The sequence below is a fragment of the Nycticebus coucang genome, chromosome 21, assembly GCF_027406575.1.
Source record: "Nycticebus coucang isolate mNycCou1 chromosome 21, mNycCou1.pri, whole genome shotgun sequence".
Classification (NCBI taxonomy): domain Eukaryota; kingdom Metazoa; phylum Chordata; class Mammalia; order Primates; family Lorisidae; genus Nycticebus; species Nycticebus coucang.
In genome coordinates, this window is record NC_069800.1 from 67,317,964 (window position 1) to 67,337,507 (window position 19,544).

Here is a 19,544-nt window from a genome sequence, read left to right on the forward strand (position 1 = left end):
AATCAAAAGAAATCAATGATGCCCAATCAAAAAAAAAAAATCAATAAACATTTATTCGATACAGTCATCTTTAATACATACAGTGATGGCGCCCCGTGCCACTCCAGGCCTGGGGCGGGGTGGGGAGAGGACTGGGACAGATGGTCACAGGGCAGGTGGGACAGAGCTCACCGTCCAACATCTTGCAAATAAACACTTTGTAGATAGAATATATATGTATATATATGGTTACAAGTGACAGCTGGAGCCTCTCTTTCGAAATGCACTTATGTACTGAGAACTGGAATTAAAAACCCAACCAAGAAACCCCAAGCATAGGATGGGGGTTGCCAGGTGGAGGTGTGATCTGCTGGCCCTCCCAGCTTAGGCTGCTTGGGGCCAGGGCAGGGTGCAGGGAAACAGCCCTCCCCTCCCCTATCTGGTCCAGCACCACCAGACAGGAAGGCCCATGGGCACACAGGAGGCACCCTCATCTGCCTTTGCATCAGCAAATAAAGTGCATCCTAGTTTGTGTGAAGTGACAGCCTCTTGAGTCAGCCCTTCTGGGCACTTTCCTGTTCTTTGGGGGTGGGGGGAGGGTTGCGCTGAACCAGAGGTAGATCAGCAGAGGGCTCCCAGCCCATACCCACCACACCCCAGGGTCTACCATGCTGGTCCCTCTGAGGCACCCAGGGTGGTCATCTGGCCACACATAGGCCAGAGTAGGTGGGCAGATCTGACCCCATTGGAGCCCCTACCCTCTTTGGAGGAGGACCCTAGAGACCTGCTTGCCAGCACCAGGGGAAGAGGGGTGCTCAGAGTCAATGGCCACGTTTGGCAGCAGCCCCCGTGCATACTTAAACACAAAGAAGGGGGTTAAAGTGCTAAACATCAAGCTATCCAGGACCCCTTCCCACACCAGGGCTATCTGTGGGCTTTCAGGAGTGTCCTGGAAACTCATCCCCCAACAAAACCCAGACCCCCTTCCCCTCTCCCCAAGGGCCAAGTACCTGAGAGGCTGGGGCATGCAGCCACATCCTAAAGAGGCATTGGGGTCCAGCCTGCCCCACCACTGGTGACAAGGACAAAGTGCACCTAACCTCCAGCCCAGTGCCTGCCCCTCTCCCACACCCTCCTGAGGCTGCCCCTGCAGAGCTGCCTGGCCCTACCTTCCCCCACCAGGGGCAGACGGCACTGAGGTTCAGAACACAAGAAGGCCTTCCTGCCCCAAACCCACACTTTGCCAGTCACCCCACCTCTGCCCAGACCATGTGAGTGAGGGGAGTCCAGGTCTCCACATTTCTTCCCTAGCACACCAGGCAGGGCAACTGATGGTCAGCACCTTCTGGCTAAAGAAGCTAGGGACAGGATGTGTGCTGTGTCCCTAGCCCCAGAGCTCCCCTGAAAGTGTCTCCCCACTGTAGGACAAGGGCAGCTGAGCCCAGCCGGGGTCCCTTCTCCCGAGGCGGAGAGGTGTCCAGCCAGTACTGTCTCTCTGAGCAGCACAGGCCTCAGCCCCAGAGGCCACCAGCCCCAAGACCCACCATCGGCACCAGGAAACCCTTAGCACCAAAGTGTCAGATTGTTGTGAGTTTTTGTATAAAAAACAGAATTAAAAAAAAAGGCTGTTACTTGTCACAGCAACAAGACTGGCATCCACTACACCCAGGAGACACGCACACAGGCAAATATCAAAATTCACATCGTCCAGGATAGGCAAGGTTGTCCTCAGCCTACCCCCTGGAAAACAGCCTCCATCCAAACCCACCCTCCAGGCACCCTCCTCCCTGCAACACCATAGGAAAGGCGGGAGCCTGGGAGGGTCCCAGAGGCTGTGTAGCCACCTTCTCCAGACCCCCAGACTCCTTGCCTGGCCAGCATCCAACCTGCAGACCCCACAATCCTCAGGGGCCCATAGGAGCAAAAACAAGAGCCCTGGCGCACCACCCACTACTGTGACCTTGGCCAAGCCCCCTGCCCTGGCTGGCTCCTGTACCAAGTGACATACAACCACACACAAAGGAACAGGTTGAGAGAAGGGAAAAGGGGGTCCCATGGAAGCTGAGGCCAAACAGACCAGAAGAGGGAAGGTTGCCACCTCCAACTGGCCAGACAGCAGCTGAGAATCAGGCTACTTCTACCCAGCTTCCTGCCCATGGGCCCCAGGTAGACCCCAGAACCCAAACTAGTCTGCCTCTGCCCCATCAGGCTACCCTGGCCTGGGCCCGCGTGTCAAAAAGCTGCAAGTTGGAGGCAGAACACATATAGGGGCCTCACCCCCAGGGCTGGCAGCTGTGTCCAGGGTCCAGCTGGACCCACAGCTGTGTCCAGCTGTGTCAAGCCTCTGCTCCTGCCACTTTCCCCTAGATTGGGAGCACAGACATAGGCCCTAGAGGCTAGGCATGGCTCAGCAGGATGCCATGACAGAGTAGGGGTGAGGGGCCGGGGACAGGCCTGGAGAGGTAGAGCACAGAAGCGGAACCAGAAGTGGGTGGGCCAGGGATAGGCGCCTGTCAGGTCAGCATGGCAGTGGTCAGACGGGGTCTGTCCTGGGAGGTAGCTGGGGGGGGGCCAGATTCCAGTGTTGGGTGGAGGTGAGGCCCGAGGGGCAGCCAGGGCTCTGCAGGTGCCCTCACCAACCTAAAGCCAGGGTCATCAGGGAGGCCCAAGCTTCAGGGTAGCCAGGGAGGGGATCCAGCCAGGCCTGATGAAGTAGAGACTAGGGCCTGAAGGCCACGTGGCTGCTCCACGCTGCAGCCAACAGGTTCTCCCACAGAGGGCTGACCTTCCTGGCTATTGCACTTCTGCTCCTCCTGGGTACCAATCCAGGAATGCCCTGTGGCAGCCCAATAAGAGTGAGGGCACCTGCAGGGTGTGGTGAGTGGCTGGCTATCCCAATGGCTGGCTGAACAGGCAGGGCAGAGATGGAGGACTGGAGGGCAGCAGGTCCTGGAGCCAGCCCCCCTGCCCTGAACAGAGTGGGCAGGGGGCTGGGCCCCAGCCACCAAGCTCACTTTTCAGGTGCTTTTCCAGCTCCCCCCTTCCGGCCAGTGGAGCCCCGGGCCCCCTTGTCTCTGCATCCCAGGGGCCAGTCTTCCCGGCGGGGGGGCAACTTGGGCATGGGCTCCTCAGGAGCCCGCTCTTTGGGCTTGCGGCCCCGCTTCTTCCCGCCTGCCAGGTTTTTCTTCCTTTCCTTCTTGGGCACCAACGAGTCCTGGCTCCGGTGTTTGGGAGGTGGGTCTGCTGAGGTACGGAACCAGTTCTGGGGAGAGAAAAGTGGCAATGAAGACCTGGAGAGAGGAAGATGCTGAGCACCTGGGCCAGCTGCCCCTGGAGGCCGCATCCTGGCCCCATAGCGGCAGACCCTGCAGCCTCTGTAACCAGGCAAGCAGCTACAACACAGCAGCTGAGCCGCAGGCACCCACCAAAATGGGGGCTCCTGTTTGGGGTCCCTGGGCGGGGGCGGGAGTGTGTGTGGCCAACCCTCTCGGCTCTCTAGGGCAGCAAGATGCCACTCTGAAGAGAGACTAATACATTTCCCAACATGGGTCTTTTGCTCAAATACACACCATGCAGGTCACAGAGCTCTCCACCACCCCAAACTTGGCCAAGATCCGGGGCTAGCCCCTATGACCACGGGAGCAGTGATGGCTCTCACACCTCTGCATGGGTCTTGAGGATGTGGTATTTGACGCCACTTTCAGAGCTGAATTCCTTTGGACACAGCAGGCAGCGGTACTTGCCTACCAGGTGGTCCCCCTGCAATAAATCAGAAGGCCAGCCCCCAAAGGTTAGACTTCCCCCATCCCTGGAGGCCCAAATCACTCAGATGGGTAAAAGGGCAGGGGCAGCCAAAGAAAAACATTAAGACAGGTGCATAGAGAGCCACCACCAAGTTGCCCCTGATGCCAGGCAGGTGGGGAGGTAAGAAGAGGGTTTAAGAGGCAAGTGCCCAGGTGAAGGGTTGTGATCTTTGCCAAAAGTCCCTTATCCCAAGCCACTGTGCCCTCTGCCTGGGTCAGGGTGACCACCCACATCACACAAACAGGGTCCTGAGGGTAGGACTTGGGACCAGCTGACCTATGACTAGGGCTAAGGGACAGGGAAGTGTCCTGGTCTGACCATTGACCCCTGGCCAGTCTCTGGACTCATGGAAAAGATAGCCCAATAGAAGACAGGGCAGGGTCTCATGGGGACTCCTCACGGATATAAGCTGGGAGGGCCAAGTACCCTGCCCAGGTAGGAGGAAGACCCCAGAACTGACCTTGCTGCAGCTGGCGAGATGGGCCTTAAGTCCAGACACACTGGAGTAGATGGCTTCACAGCACTGCAGGGGGAGGCAGGCATGGGCGAGGGCCCCCAAGGTGGACCCATCCCACATAAAGATGGACCCCTACTCCAGCCCAGGGTAGTTCTGAGGCCTCTTTGGGGCAAGCAGGAGAACTTGATCCCAGAATTCCTGGGGAGTGGGTAGGCTGGGCACACAGGGCCTCAGGTGACTGGTTACCTCCTAAGAGGTCTCCATCTCAGCCTCTGCTCCTGCCCAGAGGGCCATATCTGGGTCTCTGTCCCCACAGTGTCTCTCCACACCCCCCACCAGTGTGCCCCAGCTCACGTCGTTGGGGCAGTTGATGTGGCCCTTCTCCTTCACTTCACTCTTCCATGCCTCCAGCAGCTGGGGGTTCAGCGTGGGGAGGCCTGGCCGTGTATAGTTGAGCTGTGGAATCAGGCCCAGCCCAGAGTAAGCTTGAGGTCCAGGATGCCCAGGCTGCTCTGAGAATGCTGCACTCAGTGCAGGGGCCCTAGGGCAGTGGAGCTGTCACAGACTCCAGGACAAGGCATGACCTGCCCAAAGCCCAGGGGCCTGTGAGCTCAGAAAAACAACAGGTATGACTGTGGCCCATGGCCCTGTCCGTGGCACCTGGGCAGGCACCTTACCCGTGCAGTTTCGGGCACAAGGTCATCCTTCATGCGCCGCTTGGTCCAGTCTCGGGCCAGCTCATCCTCTGCAATCTCTTGCAGATGGAACACAGCAACCTGGGCCGATGTGCGGCGGATGCGACCGCTTGGGGTCCGCTCCACACCCAGCAGGTCCTCAGCCTCGGGCGGCTTGTGCGTGGGGTCCTCGGGGGGCTGGGTGACAGGAAAGCACAGATGCCAGAGAGAGCCACAGGCACAAGAAAGCAAGATATAGGGTCAGTGCGAAGTGAAAGCTGGGCATGGCCCCTGAGGGCATGAGGACCCAGAAGATATGCCTGTGCTTTGGGGACATGGGCAACAAAGGCAGCCTAAGGGAACACAGAGGCACCAGAGTTCCAGGCTCCCACCCTCCCAGCCATTGGGACACACATCTCTCATTGGGAGGGACAGGGAACATAGGTATGAGGTACACATGTGCTCTGCACCCAAGGGACACAGGAACACACATGTAGTACACAGGAAAGAATGCTGTGCTACAGCCCGGGGCCATGGAAGAGCCACAAAGACATGGATGACCGCAGGCCACTCACCGGGGCTGTGTGCTCCGAACGCACATGGTAGTCGTGGCCAGCCTTGGAGCGGTAGGTCTTGCCGCAGTGGGTGCAAGGGAAGGAGGGGCTATCCACCTCGCAGGGCGGCTTACCACAGCGCCGCTGGTGGTACTGGTAGCCCATTAGGCTGGAGAAAGCCGCACCGCAGCCCTGGGGTCCAGGGGCCAGAGGTCAGTTAAGTGGCCAATGAGGTACCCAGACCTATGCCCGCTGTGTGCCTCCACTGACCTCCTGGGGGCAGCGTAGCCGTCCCATCTGCTTCAGCACCTTTCGCAGCCGCTCTCGTTCCTCCTGCTCGCCCCCCTCGGAAGTCTCGGCATCAGAGGGCTAGGACAGGGACAGCCTCAGCACCCTCCACCACAGGCCCGGACCCACCCTGTCCAGGGTGGGCCCGAAGCATCCAAGGTTAGGCATAGGGGCCACAGTAGGTGTGGGGTGAGAAGACAGAGTCAGGCTGGAAGGGGAGCAGTGTACCTTGGCACTGTGCTCAGCCATGGTGTGGTAGTTGAGACCAGCTTTGGACTTGAACTGCTTCCGGCAGTGCTGGCACTTCAGTGCGTCCTGCAGCTATGGACATGGGCTACCCCATGAGAAGCCAGGCCCAGGGACCTGGCCTGCCTCCCGGCACCTCCCAGTATGTCCTGGGCAGCCTTACCTTCTGACACACCTCCATGTGCTTCTTGAGTCCCACAAGCGTCTTCCGAGTGACCACACTGCAGGTGGGGCAGATGGCCTCCCCTCGTTCATGGATGGCCCGCTGCCACTGTTCCTCAGGGCCAACTGTGGGGCAGGGTGGGGCCTCAGGGGCTGGGGACCCCTGGACACCCTGGTCACCACAAGCAGAGTCCAGGCTCCACCCAACAGGGGATACCAGCCCTGAACCCTGCCAAGCAGTCCCTACCTGGGGCTGGGTAGGCCATGGGGGCTGCTGCCTCCTTGCTGACAGTAATAGGGGCTGGCACTTTCTTCCGAATGTCCTCAGGGCCAGGCCCCTCCTGTTTCTTGGAGCGGTGAACTCGGACCTTGTCCTCAGCTTTGACCAGGCCTGTGCACACAGTTGGGGGTGGTATGAGGCTGGCACACGTACGCACACACCCAACCCTGGAGTTGTCCACAGGGTCTCACCTTTGAGCCCAAAAGTCCCTGAAATGGATGGCTGCTCCCCTGTGAACTTCTTGGGTGTTTTCTGTTTCCTTCCTGACTCGGGGAGAAAAACAGGGCCCAAGATTCTGGTCAAATAACCATAAAGAGGCTGCAGCCTGACCCGGCCACCGCCCCCGGGGCTCTCTTACTGTGCCTTGTGCGTTCTGGGTCCTCCTCAGGTGGGGACACAGGGCCTGCCACCCGCAGTGCCTCCTTGCCAGCCGAGGGCCTGCTGCCTGGCAACAAGGAGCCACTGCTGGGCTCTGTACTCAGTTGGGAGGCTGCGTTGTTTTGGCCCATAGTGGACGGGCCATACTCCCCATTCTCTGGCCTCGCCTGCTTGGGTGGGATAGGGCAAGTGTCCAGGCTGTCCGCAGCCCTGCAAGGAGCAGATGAGTTGAGGGCCTAATTCTGGGCTGTTACCCCAAACCGGGCCAGGGAACACCCCAACCTGGGACAAGCCCCATACCTTTTCTTACCGCTGGTCCTCCCTGTGGCTCGAGGTGCTTTGTTTTCAGACTTAGTCAGCAGCACCACTTTGCAGGGTGGTGTGTGTCTGCTGATGGCAATAGGCCTGCTGACCGTCACTGGCTTGGTGACCACAATAGGCTTGCTGACCGTCACTGGCTTGGTGACCGGCACAGGTTTGGTGACTGTCACGAGTTTTGTGACTGGAATGGATTTGGTGACTGGCACAGGTTTGGTGACTGGCACAGATTTGGTGACTGGTATGGGCTTGGTGACTGGCACAGGCCTAGCAACTGGCATGGCCTTGGTGACCGGTATAGGCCTGCTAACTGTGACTGGCTTGGTGACTGGCACGGGCCGACTAGCTGTTACGGGCTTGCTGATGCCAATGGGTTTGCTGACACCTACGGGTTTGCCGATAGACACAGGCTTGCTCACTCCAATGGGCTTGCTGACCCCAACAGGCCGGCTGATGGTGACCGGCCGGCCGACTGGCCCAGGCTTGGGGGCAGGCAGGGGGCAGTCCATGTGGTTCCAAATCCGGTGTTTCTCCAGCTGGGTCTTGGAGGTGAACGCAGCCTCACAGAAGGGGCAGGGGAAGGCCAGCCTATCTGAGATGGCACCCTGGGCAGGGAGGGCAGGTGTGGGCCAGGCCCCAGAGGGGCTCTGCCCAGACACACCCCCAGGCTTCTTCTTCCCCAACCCCCAATCCCTTACCCCTTGGCACCGCTGGTAATGGTACTTGAGCCCGTAGATGCTGGGGAACTCCAGCCAGCACCCCGAGTTTGGACACTTCACCCTCGAGTGGGCCTTGAATTCATCTTTCCACTGGTTCATCAGGGAGAGCTGGGCATGGGGAAAGGCCAAGCTGCTGACCCTGAGGGCTCAGAGCCCTGCCTGGGCCTGCAGGGCACACACACATGAGCCCCTCAGCCTTGGGTATGCAGACAGCATTCCTGTTCTAGAAGGAATGGTCCAGACCTGTTCTAGAAGCCCCACCAATATGATCTACTAGGCCAGTGGTTGTCAACCTTCCTATTGCCATAACCCTTTAATATAGTTCCTGTGGGTCGTGACCCATGGGTTAAGAACCACTGCACTAGGCCCTCACAGCAGGTCAGCCACATGAAGCCTGCCAGGCCAGTGCCCACATGAAGTTGGTGCTTTGTGTGCAGAGAGCAAATGAGGGCAAGGCAGGGCAGTGGCCTGGATAGGAAGACCTTAGCACAATCCCTAGCCCGCAGGGAGCTCACAGGAATGTCTCGGAGAGCCTGGTTCTCAGCTTTCGGACGCCCCTTTTTCTTCCCTTCCATTTTGTCACTGGCTGGACTTCCAGGGTCAAAGCAGAGTGGGGCTTGGCCAGGCACTGTTTGTCCACTGCGGACCATGGGCATCCCTGCAATACATGACACGCCCAGGCTCGGAAGCTGTTCAGCACTGCCTGCCACCGGGGGCTGCTGGAGTCCAGATCAAGCCAATGGGTTTCCCCAGGGCCAAGCCAGATGGGGGGAGCATGGCCAACCTAGGACAAGAACCCTAGGCCCTGGGCTACGTCCAAAACAATCCCCATCCTAGGATAGTCCTTAGGAACTCAAGTGCCTGGCTAGGTGCCCAGGGACTGGACGCCTGGGAAGGTAGCTTCCATAACTGTCTAGAACTGATTTTGGCCCTGACTCCTCTTACCCAGCTTTGGTGGGTCATGCAGCAGAGGAAGTCGGACTTCCTTCCGGCCACCATCCTTGGTGGGTCCACCCCTGCTGGACCCCTGGAGCCGACGGCCTCCTCCAATGCAGAAGGGATCTGTCATCGCTTCAAAGCAAGTAGACAGACCTGTGAGACCCAACAGCCCTGACTCAGGACATGTGGTGAGGCTGCCTGGGAGCCCCATCCCTGATAGGCCCTCTATACCAGCCCGGAAAGGGGAGCCTGCCTCCTATGCTTTTGGTCACACGGAAAGGCAAGTGATGGGGTCTTCCATTTTAGAGGAGGCGTTGCCCAGACAAAGTCTCACAGATAACCCACGAGGGTTCAGTATGGAAGCACTGAATCCTGTCCCGAGACCTCTGACAGCTTCAACAAACTCCTCTGTCACAGACATCCAGTCCCAAAGTGTGCTGAGGATTACATACCCCAGTCCCCATAATGGGTGGGGGTGTTCCCAGGAGAGGTGACTTGTACAGGAGGAGGGAAGCTGACAACATCCCTCTGGGGGCCAATTATAATACCAGTAATGGCTGCTGGCTCACAGGCTGCCCACAGCCCTAGGGAACATCTTCTCCCATGTGGCCCTCACCTCTTCTCACCCAGACCTGATGCAATACCAACCTATCTGAGAAGGAACCCCCAGATTCTTCCCCCACACAGATAGAAAACACTCAAGGTGTCCCTCAGCCCACTCCTCAGTGGGCAGACTGAGGACTCCACCACACCCAGTTCTGATCCATGTGCCAGCTAAATCTTCCACTTGACCTCTCCACCTATATGGAGGCCTCTTACTCAGCCCCCTGGACCACCCTTAGCTGGCCGATCTTCCCCAACCTCCATTCTCAAGAAACACAGAAGGGGGTGGTCCTAGGAAGCAGGGTAAGGGTCTTGTTAACAGACCACTCCTCCCCTGATAGTTTCAAATTAACTTAGATCGGAGGAGGGAGGAAGGGGCTGCTGTGTCCAGAAGGGCTAGACAGCCTAGGCTGGAGGTCAAGACAGTCCTTGCCCATTGCCAAGGGGGACTGCCAGCGTCCCAGGCTTGGAGGGAAGGAGGGCCCTAGGACACAAAGTTTTCTGGAAGTCCTCACTTTGCAACTTTGAGAGGAGACTCTGATGAGCCCAGTAGCCTGCGGTGCAGGTGCCTGCTGGGCGCCCCCTTCCAATTTTTCTGAAGCCTGGGCAAAGAATTCAGAGGAGGGAGCCCGCGGCTAGGACTTGCTTAGGAGGCAAAGACCCTCCTTCCAACTCCAGTCCCAAAGTGAGTGCCTATGACTCACGCACTCATCAGGATGAGAGGGACTTCTCCGCGCCAGGATACCCAGAGGGTCACTGAACTCTCGGGGGAGGGGCCCGCGTTGACCGCAGGGGACGCTGGCGGCGGGGACGCAGAGAAGGCCGCTCCGCCCAGGCCCGGGCCCAGACTCAAGACCAGGGCGCGCGGACGCGGGCCGCCCAGGCAAGCCTCGCCACCCACCTGTCACCTGCGGCCAGGGTGCAGGCGCAGGGCGCGGGCCTCGGCCTGGCCCCGGAAGGGCCGATCGCAGACGGGGGGGCGAAGCACTGAACCAAAATGGCGACTTTTTCTGGAGAAGGAGGAGGCGGGAAGACAGCGTCGGCGCGGGGCGCGGCGCGGGGTCCCGGCGAGGCGAGGCCGGCGGCGGTGGCCCGGGCCGGCCACTCAGCCTGCGCGCAGGGGTCGAGGCCGGGTCGCGGCCGGCGCGGGGACTGAGGCCAGGGCGGGGCGGGGCGCGGCCAGCGCTTACCTGCGGCGCGCAGCGGGGCTGCGGCCAGGCCGGGGCCAGGCCGAGGCCAGGGCGCGGGGCGCGGGGCGCAGGGTCCGGGCGGCGCAGGCTGCGCGCCGCGCTGCGCACATGCGCGCTCCCGCCCCTCCCACCTTTGACAGTTTTACTGTGGGGGGGGGGGGAGCGAACTCTCGCGGTATTCCCGCCGCCGCTCCGCGATGGGGAGGGGTGAGTCTGGGAGAAGTGGCCCGTCGAACAGGCCTTCGCTGACCGGCTCCCGGATCCGTCGCCTGTGTCTGGCAGGCCTCCCTCTAGTCCAAAATGCCAGTTATGCTGCCTGTAGGGCGGGAGATGTTTTGTGGACAGTGAGGTAAACTGAGGCAAGATAGGGGCTCTGAGCACTGCCTTAAGTACGATGCACACGTACTGAGGTGACCTAATGCCACTGTATCCTGGCGCAGGGCAGGTGGGACAAGGGAGGCTATCAGGCCTGCCTCCAGGCCCTGGGCCCCATGGGCCTCCAGGGCAGGATTGAGGCTCTCTCCAACTAGTCCTGTGACCAGTTATGTGACTTTAACCATTGTCAGGGGATCATTTGGCTTCTGGCCATGATGGGGCAGCTTGAGGCCATGGAGCTTTGTTGGGATTACTCATCATGAATTGACCTTTCCCAGCTTTGGGGTGATGATCCTAAACCAGCAGCCCCAGAGTCCTATGTTCTATAGGGGCACTGCTGTCAGGTCTAGGCTCCATGATCTGGGAATGAGGGGGCACTGGCCCTACAGGACTTGGGGATGAATGAATCAGAGGAAGGTGTGCCTCTCCCCAAGGGGAACTAGAGAGAAAGTAGAGCATGTGGGGCAGTGCCTGTGGCTCAATGGGTTGGGCTCTGGCCCCATATACCGAGGGTGGTAGATTCAAACCCGGCCCCGGCCAAACTGCAAGAAAAAAATAGCCGGGCATTGTGACAGGAGCCTATAGTCCCAGATACTCGGGAGGCTGAGGCAAGAGAATCGCCTAAGCCCAAGAGCTGGAGGTTGCTGTGAGCTGTCACACCACAGCACTCTACCGAGGGCAACAAAGTGAGACTGTCTCAAAAAAAAAAAAAAATGAGAGAGCCAGTCTTACACAGCACTTCTCGGCCCTTAGGAGTAAAGAGACAGACTTTGGGTTTTCATCTTGTGCTCACATACTATCAAAACTTTTTACCATGTGCATATATTACTTTTAAAATTAAAACTGACTTAAGTGTTTTTTTACATTGCACAAACACTTTGGACTCAACAAAATTGGTGAGTTGGAAATTGCCAACTAGGAAATGGAATTACAAGGTATACCCCTTTCCCTAAACTCTTCCCTTCGGCCATCTCCTGCCCTGTGCCCCAGAGCAAGATCCACTACATGGCTTGGGAGCAGGGCAGATTTTTGCCTTCTCTCAAAAAGATCTACTTTGCTTGAAGACAGCACAGAGCACCCACATGGAAACAGGCTCTCTGCCAAGAAATCGGGCAGTTGATCCTTCCCAGGAAAGCTAAGCCAGAGAGAAGCTGGTGTGCTCCAGGAGGAAGGGAGGGAGTTCCTTGAGGCAGAGCCATAATGTTCATCACTCTTTGACCATCCCCACCCTGGGGACTAGACCAGCAGGGTTTCCTGGGAGGTCAGTGTATGTCCCCTGAGGTGTGTCAAGGTTGTCAGTTTTCCCCAGTAAGCCTAGCTATCCACATTAAGAGTCATGTCCATGTCTGTGGTAGGCATGTGCTTGGCAGCACCCACTTTGGACATTACAGTGTCAGAGTATGTATGATCTGCGCAAGGTGAGGTCAGTGTCCTAATCCAGGTGACTAGACTTCAGGGGGCGGAGCGTCTAGGTCTCAGCATGTGTGTGCCAGTGTCAGGTGCTAGTTTGTATGTGAGTACCTGAGTGTCAGGTGTGAGAGACCATACCAATTGTTTTCTGTGTATCTAGATGCCAAAGTGTTGCAAAATATGGTGCGTTTGTGTGATGTGCTGTGTCCGTGTGTTTCCACGTGTTAGGGAGTTGTTGTGTGTCTGCATGTTAGTAGTTCTGTTTGTGTAATTACATCTGTACGTAGGGTATTGTTGCATATCTTTGTGTCTGTGTGTCAGGGTACCATTTTGCCTATATGTCTAGCCAATAACACTTGTGTGTTGGGGCTGTTGTTAATTTCATTGTGTCTCTGTGCATTTGTGTCTGTGTGCAGTCTTTGCCTCTGTGTTTTTATTTGGGTGTCTGGCTGCTGTGTGTATTGGGTGTGTACTGTGCCCTGTGTTTCTTATGTCAGGGCATTGCTGAATAGTGAGCTCCCAACAGATGTCCTTCTCAAATCCCTTAATCTTATTTAGAAAAGGGTTCTTGCAGATGTTATTAAGGATCTTAAGATGAGGAGACCAACCTATATAACCCAGGTGGGCCTACATCCAAGTACCCTCATAGGAGGGAGACAGAGGGAGACTTGAGACAGAGGAGGAGGTGGTGGCTTGACTGCAGAGATGGATTGGAGCAGTGTCCTTGAGTCCTGGATACCCCAGGCAGCTGGCAGAAGCTGGAAGAGGCAAGGACGGGTTCTCCCTTCGAGCCCCCAGAGACAACACTGTCCTGCTAGATTTGGGGCTCTGGCCTTCAGAACTGTGAGAGAATAAGTTCTGCTATTTCCAGGCACCTGACATGTGGTCCTTAGTTACAATACCCTGGGAACCTCACAAGTGTGTGTCTGGGTGGACCGGGTGTCATGTCCAGTACTGGGGTGCTGTCCACGTGGCTTTAGCTCAGGTTTCCAGCCTCTGCCTTGTCTCCATGATGTTCTAGGGTTAGGATGCTCCAGGATACCACTCCACTGATCCCTGGTGGCAGTGGATGCGCCCCACCCACCCACCCAATCCAGCACCTTGGGCACTTGAGAACTAGGTTTATTTCTGGTTTCTTGTCAGAGTATAAAAAAGTGAGCACAGAACAAGGAAGATGAGACAGGATCACAGAGGTTGGGGCAAGACAGAGGAGTGGGGAGGAAAGGGGCAGAGCCAGGAAGGGCCCTCTGGAAGAAGGCAGATGCCACGAGGGGGGTGGGATGCTTGGGCAGCTAGAAGGGCATGGGTGCTCCCCAGAGGGGGCTCATGGGGTGGGAGGGGCCAGGCTAGTTGTCCAATTGCACTCAGGACCGGTGATGACCAGCCTCAAGTCCCAAGGCCAGCTCAAAGCACATAGAGGGGACTGGGAGCTCAGCTTCATCTGTCCCTGAGATTTTCAGAGTCCCCAAGGGGAGTGGGAGAGGGCAGAAGAGCAAGAGGGAGCTCTGACTGCTCCACTATCCTTCTGCCAGGCAGCACCAATCCCAATCCATCCAGGGAGGGCTTGCTCAGGCTTCTGTTAGGGGAATGTGACACTCAGGATAGCCTCTCTCAGGAATCTAGGTTTTCCTGCAAAAGCACTGAGGAAACACCCACACATAGCTCTGTCTCAAAGGGGGTCCCCCTGAACCTGGAAGCAGGGAAGAGGTGCAAAAGCAAGACTTTCCAAACATAGGGTGGGGAGCACTACCAAGCCAGGTAGACACTGGGGATGGAGCCACCTGGACAGGGCTGAAGTCCTTGTGCCTTATTTGTTTCTGAAGCTTGGGCCATCTGAACCTCTCTCCACCTCAGTTCTCATGAATAGATGGGGTTGTGGTGAGGATTTATACATAATGAGTGAGTGGAAGTGCTTGGCATACTGTCCAGTGGGGCAGGAGCTGTTGACCATTCCTTTCAAGGGTGGGTTGGGGCTTCTGGGCCCTGGCAGGGGCAGGGGAATGGTAGGTACAAGCCAAAGGGAGCCATGCCAATTTATCCCACCTGTGCCATTTTAACCTGGCAGTGCCAGTGGAGGGCTCAAAACTGTACTAGATGAGTGGATAGAAGGATGAGTGGCTCAGCAGGTAGGGGAGATGTAAATAAACATAGTCCCTGGGGTGTGGGGGGATGTCCACAGCTCTGGCTGCAGGCAGCTGCCCTTCATGCTGCCAGCACACTGGGGGAAGGCTTGGGCTCAGGTCCCAGCAGGAGGGGCCACATTCAAGCAGCCTCCTACCCACCCTGCCCCAGACTGGAATGCCTAACCAGAGGCGCTTAGAGGTGGTGATCCTGGTCTTGCCTGTCCATTGGGCAGGCTTGGCCACTAGGGCATCCAGTAGGGTCCACAAGAAACTGCACAGCCAGCTCTGCCTCATCCTTGGCTGTGGGCTCTGGTCACAGTGCTGGGGTCTGGGGTTCAAACCTTGACAGCAGCTAGGACATGTTTCCAAAGGAAGCTGTGGGTGGATAAGGGTGAGAAGGTTGACGTTCTCAGCACCGACTGTAGCCTGCCCCCCCTGGACCCCTGCGCGCTCTACTGAGGTCACCAACCCACCCACCCAGAGGGGCCTTTCAGCCTAGCCCCCAGGCTGCTCTGGCACCTGGCCCCTCACTGACCTTGGCTGAGCAGCTGCAGGCTCCGCCCCTCCTCGCGCACCTGCAAGCGGAGCACCTGCTGCAGCACCTCCTGCCTCTGGGCCTCCTGGGCCAACCCCATCCGCTGCAGCTTCTCTGCATTCAGCCGTAATAGCGCCCGACCTGCAGAGAGGGAAGAGAGGCTGAGCTGAGGCCAACAAAAGCGCCAAGAGTCAAAGCAGAGACTAAGACAGAAAGGGGTGAGGAGAGTGCAGAGCAGAGGTGGGTACAGAGAAACTCAGACAGAGAATCTGGGAAAGAGACTTTGAAGGACAGGGACAGAAGAAAGGAAGAGCAGAAGACAAAGACTGAACAGGGAAACAAGACTCCCTTTCCAGCAGGGAGACTGGGAGAGACCCAGAAAGAAAGGCACAGAGAGATATGAAAGATTCTTCAAGGAGACAAAGACTAGAGGACAGAGTGACTTTGAGGAGGAGACACACAAGAGATGGAAACAATAGCAAGAAAAACAAAGGCGGGCTGACTGTGGGGGAGGGTCTCTCCCAGGCATTCTGGCTTCCTCCCGCTGCTCCTGTTATACCGGTGATGGCGTGCTGGGAGAAGGCCTCAACATAGACGAGGTAGTTGTGAGGACAGTGCTTCTTGAGCCATTTGCAGACATCCTGCTGACTCCATAGGACCACGGGCCGTGTCAGGCCGCCCAGCGAAGGGCTCGTGTGGTACAAGCCATAGTGGTCAGAGTACAGCCGGCCCTGCCAGAGAAGAGGGTGGGTGGCAAGTAGACTGAGAATGGTGGGCAGGGCAGGCCAAGGGCTGAGACAGGCAGAGGGGTGGATACCTGCGGGGTCTCTGTGCCTGGCTGTTGCAGAAGCTTTACCGGCCTGCTGCCAGCTGCTCTCTGGCTGCGGGAGTCGTGCCACGTGAGGCTGGTGACCTGCGTGCGAGGCAGGTGGCAGGGGATGCTCTCAGCAGACACCGTGTGTTCTAGGAGGGTCCGGCAGAAGCTGAAGTGGGCAGTGGCTGTATGCAAGGGTGCCTGGTCAGAGCAGTCAAGGGCAGGGACAGAGGCTCCTGTCCCTGAGAGCCAGCTCCCAGCCTAGCCCATCTCCCTCCATCACTGAGGGGAATTGCTTCCCATGTGAGGGGTTCTCCAGCCCCCAAACGTGAAGAAACTGTGCAGAAGCTGTTGTAAGGACCCTACCCAGCTGTAAGAACTGGAAACACATTTCTCCTTATAGGCCTATGGCCAGGCAAGAGGTGCTATCCTGGGGAAACTCCCGACTTCACCCTGGTGGAGCTTAGCTTTCTGCCCTCATGAACAGAGAGGCTTGCAACCTTGCTCTGAGCAAGCTGACAAGTGGAATTCCTTCCCCAAACACATGCCTTTCCTGCCATGCTGCCTCCCACATGTCTCAGGACAGCACTGTGTGGGGGTGAGTGTCCACTGGGAATGGCCTGTTTAGCACATGTATGTAGGGATACAGCCTTGTGCTCAGGGACTCATGAAATGCCCTGGGGTCCCTCTTCCCACTCCAACTTCATGGTACTCATCACATGAGTCTGGAGAGGAGCAGACACCTTTATGAGGTGTGGGTTCCCACACTTGCCTAGTTCTGTTAGGCACTGTGAATAGGTGCACCTCGGCACCAGCACCTGCAAGTTTCAGAGCCTAGGAGGAGACAGCAAGGTGGGCACAGGCTTGCTCTATCTTCTTTTTTTTTTTTTATTTTTTTTTTTGTAGAGACAGAGTCTCACTTTATGGCCCTCGGTAGAGTGCCGTGGCCTCACACAGCTCACAGCAACCTCCAACTCCTGGGCTTAAGCGATTCTCTTGCCTCAGCCTCCCGAGCAGCTGGGACTACAGGCGCCCGCCACAACGCCCGGCTATTTTTTTTGGTTGCAGTTTGGCCGGGGCCAGGTTTGAACCCGCTACCCTCGGTATATGGGGCTGGCGCCTTACCGACTGAGCCACGGGCGCCGCCCTGCTCTATCTTCTTGACACCCAGGCAGGGAAGGAGAAGGTCCCCATATCAAGGCCCTTGCCTTAGTATGGCCACCCACAGCAGCAGCAGAGTGAGAGACCCTCCCTGTCATAGACGCAGGCGCCCACTCTGTACTGGTGGCAGTGCTTGCTGGTGAGTCCGGCAAGGCTGAGTAATGGGGGAGACACTCTCCTGAACTTCAGCCCATAAAAGACTCCAGAGACTTAGCAAGCCTCTCTCTAATTCTTTAACTTCGGGTCTGGGGTCAGCAGAGGGTGTAGTCAGTTGGTCACCGCCCCGAGGTAGCCTCTAGTGCTCCGGGAAAAGATTTATTCTAAGCCCGCACCTCCCCCGGAAAGGTACAGTGGTCTCAGGGCTTTGCAGGGGCCAGAGCTGTTGGGCTGCAGCCGACCAGACGCCTCCGCTCGCGCAGCACCTGCGGGGGCCAGTGGGGCCCCGCCTATTTCCTGCCGGCACTTGGTGAGGTGGCTCAGCCAGTCCGTCCGTCGGTCGGTACCTCCCAACCCCAACGTCAGAATTCAATAAGGAAATGGTGAATGGTGCAGGGGGCACCGGAGCTGGGCCGTAACCACTGCCCTCTCTTGGCCCCACCCACAGGGTTAGGGGGGTTTTCTTCGCGTGAAGAAAAAGGTGACGCTAGTGTGGTGCCAGCCTGGAGACATGAGCCTCGGCCTTTTACGCCCTCATCCTAACCCAAGGCGCGCTGATTCTCAAGGCCTGAGGCTGCTTCCCCCACCAGCGCAGGACAAAGGCCACTGGGACCCTTTTAGGCCAGAACGCCTCCAGCTTGCTTAACGCTGCTGCTCTAAAGCCACCTGGTCCCGCCCCCATGCCTCTCAGTCCTCGAGCTCCCCACCCGCAATAACCCCGCGCCCCTGTCCAGCGCCGCTCACCGTCCACATCCCGGCGCTCCCCAAAGCCCGCGCGCACTGCCCCGGCGCGGCCTCGCGGGGGGCTCAGCTTGGACCTCAGCTCGGTGAACATGGGGCCCGCGGTGCCAAGCCCGCGCACACGCCCCTTGCCTAGTGCAGGGCGGCCGGTGTGGCCGGCGGGGAACGCGCGCCACCGCCCCGCCCCGCCCCAGCCGGCCCCGCGCCTGAGCCGGTCCCCGCGGCCGGCGAGTCTGCGCGGCGAGGCACCTGCAGCCAAGCCCTGAGTGCCGGGCGCGCTCCGGGAACTCAGAGGTGTGTCGGTGGCGCGCGGGTCTGCGTGTGCAAAGGGTGTCTGCCAGGGCAAGGGGCGTCTATGCGCACCTGGGCACGACTCAACAAACAAGTGTCTCTGCGCACCTGCCCTGAAGCCTCTGAGGCCGGGAAGTGGGGAGTTGTCAATTCCTTTTGTGTGTGTGTGTGTGTGGGGGCATCCTACCTACTCCAGGGGCCTTCTCAGACATTTAGCCATTCTCCAGACCTTCAGGAGGTCTTGCTCTCCAATGGCACCTGCTTTTCCAGAGGAGCCAGCTTGACTTTTGCTTACTCCTCAGCTGTGAATTCGACTTCTGCTCTCCCTCTATAGCCCAGAATCTGGCTCAGTGCCTGGGAGGCAGGGGTGGTACAGTGCTTAGTAACCTAAAGGGATTTGGCTAGGGCTCCCGGGAAAGATAACATAAGGGTGGCTATAGCAGGCAGGAGAGACGTATTACTTCCAAGACCTCAAGTGCTGGTGTGCTGGAGGCAGGAAAAATGTGGTTGCCTGGTCCAGCAGAAGGCCTGGCTTGCAACTAGCTGAGTTTTGCATGGTCTGCTCAAAAGCCTGGGTATATGTAGGGCTGAAGGATGTCTCACAGCAGAAGTGCGTATAGATATGCAGAAATGCATGTACAGAATGTAGCCATGCACGTAGACCCCAAACATGAGCACACGTGTGAGCTGACCTGTCCACATGCCCCACTAAAATCATGTGGAAGTCACCCACGTGCTTGTGACTAGCATGTTCACATACCCTAATCCTGACAGGTCTGGCTGCATTCATTTATTACCATTTAGCTCTCTAGAAGCCGGGGATGTGGCTGGGCTAATTCTAACCCTCACCAGAATGTTCAAGGCATGATGAGGGGTGTGGGTGAAATAAATGATCAGGCTGGAGTCCCTACATTTACCAGCAAGGCCAGGCCCCTGAATTGGGACCCAAGAGTCTGGCTGCTAAAAGTGCAGGGCAACATTCTGCACACAGGACACACACACAGACAGGTGTGCGCACAACCACAACGTACAAGCTTTACACAACTGAACAGGTGTGCAGCTCCACTAAGAAATGATCAGGGCCACCAGGGTTAGGGCCGCTCCAAAGGGCAGGGTGGGAGGTTGGGCTGGTTCAAAAGGGGAGGGGACCTGTGGGTTCTGTTTGCACAGGCAGGTCTCCTCGGGAATGCACTAAGAGCACCCAGGAAGCAGGGATGCCCCAGGCTCAGTTTTGGTGTCCTCCAGGGATTGTTAGGGTGGTGTGCCAGGGCACCTCTGTCGCCAGGCGGGGTTCGGTGCGGCCCCGCGAGGCCCGCTTGCCACAAGAGGGCGCTCCCGCGCACGCCG

At 57.9% G+C, this 19,544-nt stretch overlaps 2 protein-coding genes across 6 annotated transcripts; both read right to left on the reverse strand.

Annotated features, from left to right (window-relative positions):
* Nucleotides 1-33: 33 nt before the first annotated feature.
* ZNF512B (zinc finger protein 512B) lies at nucleotides 34-10,746 on the reverse strand. Of its 5 annotated transcripts, XM_053574889.1 has the most exons (18): nucleotides 10,592-10,746; nucleotides 10,303-10,411; nucleotides 8,805-8,951; nucleotides 8,375-8,517; nucleotides 7,839-7,967; nucleotides 7,123-7,745; nucleotides 6,803-7,032; nucleotides 6,636-6,707; nucleotides 6,412-6,555; nucleotides 6,166-6,290; nucleotides 5,985-6,077; nucleotides 5,739-5,837; nucleotides 5,490-5,660; nucleotides 4,918-5,112; nucleotides 4,595-4,696; nucleotides 4,244-4,306; nucleotides 3,640-3,738; nucleotides 34-3,241 (listed from the first exon to the last, which is right to left on the reverse strand). In XM_053574889.1, exons 3-18 carry the CDS (start codon nucleotides 8,926-8,928, stop codon nucleotides 2,990-2,992), a joined length of 2,664 nt encoding a protein of 887 aa, XP_053430864.1. In that variant the 5' UTR covers nucleotides 8,929-8,951; nucleotides 10,303-10,411; nucleotides 10,592-10,746; the 3' UTR covers nucleotides 34-2,989. The 5 variants fall into 5 exon arrangements, with proteins under 5 accessions (XP_053430864.1, XP_053430861.1, XP_053430860.1 ...); XM_053574886.1 differs by having other exon boundaries at nucleotides 7,123-7,967; nucleotides 8,805-8,930; XM_053574885.1 differs by having other exon boundaries at nucleotides 7,123-7,967.
* A 2,739-nt stretch (nucleotides 10,747-13,485) lies between these two features.
* SAMD10 (sterile alpha motif domain containing 10) lies at nucleotides 13,486-19,260 on the reverse strand. The gene is made up of 5 exons (XM_053574939.1): nucleotides 17,910-19,260; nucleotides 15,852-16,033; nucleotides 15,594-15,765; nucleotides 15,035-15,175; nucleotides 13,486-14,874 (listed from the first exon to the last, which is right to left on the reverse strand). The coding sequence occupies exons 1-5, from the start codon at nucleotides 17,998-18,000 to the stop codon at nucleotides 14,852-14,854; spliced, it is 609 nt and encodes a 202-aa protein (XP_053430914.1). The 5' UTR covers nucleotides 18,001-19,260; the 3' UTR covers nucleotides 13,486-14,851.
* Between the last annotated feature and the right edge of the window lie 284 nt (nucleotides 19,261-19,544).

Excerpts from the sequence above, each read along its gene's own strand:
- SAMD10 (XM_053574939.1), bottom strand. The coding sequence starts at position 18,000 with ATGTTCACCGAGCTGAGGTCCAAGCTGAGCCCCCCGCGAGGCCGCGCC. Across the intron at positions 15,766-15,851 it reads CAGGCACAGAGACCCCGCAG|GGCCGGCTGTACTCTGACCA; the intron begins GTATCCACCCCT and ends CTTCTCTGGCAG. Across the intron at positions 14,875-15,034 it reads CCTGCAGCTGCTCAGCCAAG|CTTCCTTTGGAAACATGTCC; the intron begins GTCAGTGAGGGG and ends ATCCACCCACAG.
- ZNF512B (XM_053574886.1), bottom strand. The coding sequence starts at position 8,928 with ATGACAGATCCCTTCTGCATTGGAGGAGGCCGTCGGCTCCAGGGGTCC. Across the intron at positions 7,033-7,122 it reads AGGACCAGCGGTAAGAAAAG|GGCTGCGGACAGCCTGGACA; the intron begins GTATGGGGCTTG and ends TGCTCCTTGCAG. Across the intron at positions 3,242-3,639 it reads TCCTCAAGACCCATGCAGAG|AACTGGTTCCGTACCTCAGC; the intron begins GTGTGAGAGCCA and ends TTCTCTCCCCAG.